The sequence below is a fragment of the Chenopodium quinoa genome, unplaced genomic scaffold, assembly GCF_001683475.1.
Source record: "Chenopodium quinoa cultivar QQ74 unplaced genomic scaffold, ASM168347v1, whole genome shotgun sequence".
Lineage (NCBI taxonomy): Eukaryota > Viridiplantae > Streptophyta > Magnoliopsida > Caryophyllales > Amaranthaceae > Chenopodium > Chenopodium quinoa.
Genome location: NW_018744745.1, coordinates 564,029 through 566,325, shown reverse-complemented (window position 1 = coordinate 566,325; position 2,297 = coordinate 564,029). Strand labels below are relative to the sequence as shown.

Here is a 2,297-nt window from a genome sequence, read left to right as displayed (position 1 = left end):
TCGATGTATACCTTTTGAAATAATTTTTCTACAGCAAATCCACTAATCAATCTACGCACATATTTATTGCAATTTGCATCTGCATCAGCTTCGTCACTTACACGTTTTTTCAGAGCTCTTGTATATTTTAGAGGAAATTCATAAAGCTTGGTATTCCTATTAACAAACCCATCAAAGAAGCTATTTATGCTTTCCACTCTCTGTGTGGTCTTCATTCCAGCCCAAAAATATTCTTTCATGAAGGCAGGAATCCACATATGACGCTCATCGTACAGGGAAGTCAACCAATCATTGTTCTGGAGATTGTACTCGGCAATAAAGGAGCACCAACGACGCTCAAACTCATCCATAGTAAAACTCTCGTACACAATTCTCTTCAAAAGGCTTTTGAACTCATTGTACCTATGATAAATAAACATCACATAGTGTACCAGTGATATTATTAACAGATTAAGGTCATAATGCAACAACTTAAACACCTGCAAATTGTTAATTATACTAAATTGGATATACGTGTTCACCTTTTACATTTTCCAAGCTTTTCTGGAATCTTCCTCACTATGTGCCAAATGCACCATCGATCCCGTGTATTGGGCATAGCCTCCTCAAGAGGCTTACGCATGGCAGCGGCTTGATCAGTTAGTATGGCACGTGGTAATCAATTTTCCATACTGCTAAGCCACTGTCTAAATATCCACAAGAAATTATCACAATCTTCGCATAATATCAATGCGCATCCCAATAATAATGATTGCCCTTGGTGGTTAACACCAACAAAATTAAGAAACGGTAGATCGTATTCATTTGTTAAATACGTTGCATCAAAGCATACAACATCTCCAAACTCTGCATATGCAGCCCGACTCCGACCATCAACCCAGAAAACGTCTTTGAAACGCCCATGGTCATCTACACGTTGAACATGATAGAAGTTGGTGGTTGTGGCCTGCATTTTCTCAAAATAACCAAGCATAGCAGCTGCATCTCCCCCAACCATCTTCAACCCCCTTTCTTTGTACACCTCATGGTTTAGGTCTTTTACAGTTAATGTACTGTTACCGGACCCGTTACAACCCAAGTCCATGCACGCATGAATCTGTTTCATAGGAACACCCTCATCATAATATTTCAATATATTCCTCCTAACCCTTGGTGTCAATTGCTTCATCCGATACTCCTTCACCAGCTGAGATTGACTAGGAATGGGGTTGTGGTTGTGATATTTTAGTACTACTTTCCTCACCACCCACTCCTTCTCTTGATTAACGCTTCCATACAGCATCGCACCACATTCACATTTCTTAGACTTCCTCTTTCTACGATTTAACTCAACATCACATACCTTTCCACTTACTACGCCACCACACCCACTTACACCCATAGCCTTCGCCCTTTTTTTTGCTTCCCTTACTGCCCGCATGTTAGGTGTACCCCAACACTCACACCTCCAAGTCATCGCAGTTCTAATGCGTATGACACCCTTGGAAAACACGACTTGGACTCTACTTACTCCAAATCCTTTTCGTTCAGCATACTCTTTGTAAAACGCTTCCATATCAAGCCAATTCTGAAATAGCATTCCCACCTTAGGTTCATCAACATCACTAACAACACTTAACTGATAACTATTCTCTACTGTTCCAAAAATCTCCATTGTGTTTAAATGGCACTGGTCTTGTGACCCAGTAGGAGTCACTCCTCTTTCATCCGGGTTACTTTGCCTGTCATCTAGGACGAAATGATCAGACCTTCCCTCATCACAAACAATTTCTTCCAAACCCGCCGCTTCGTGGAAGCTATTACCAATAAACCTGACCCTACTACCAATATCACCCAAACCACTCTCGCAACCGCATTTAACCATACTCGAATCATTATTTGTATCCATTCAAGCTTGCTGTAATTTCACAAATAACACCATTAATTACAACGATATTCAATTACGTAATTAGTATCTCCCAAATGCACAGCTCCATAATACAAATTTACACTACAATACAATACAATTTTATTACGACATTCACTAATTAATATACTCTTTAGCACAAAATGCCAAATGCCTATCTAATAATCCCCGCTATTAGTTTTTTCGATTCACCACATTCATATCCACATACTAATTCCCTACACAACTATCATCTATCTTAATTAAACTATTTCAATACACTCTTTCAAATACAGAGTCGTTATCAATCTACACTATTAGAACGAAAAGCCTTTAAAGAGCTATCAATTACCCAATTCAAAATAAGAAGTACAATAAATTGCAATTGAACTCAATCACCAAGATAAAATTA

General features: G+C 38.8%; 1 protein-coding gene across 1 annotated transcript; it reads right to left on the bottom strand.

Annotated features, from left to right (window-relative positions):
* Positions 1 to 658: 658 nt before the first annotated feature.
* LOC110703669 (protein FAR1-RELATED SEQUENCE 3-like) lies at positions 659 to 1,888 on the bottom strand. Its single transcript, XM_021881462.1, has one exon. The coding sequence runs from the start codon at positions 1,886 to 1,888 to the stop codon at positions 659 to 661; it is 1,230 nt and encodes a 409-aa protein (XP_021737154.1).
* Positions 1,889 to 2,297: the final 409 nt, after the last annotated feature.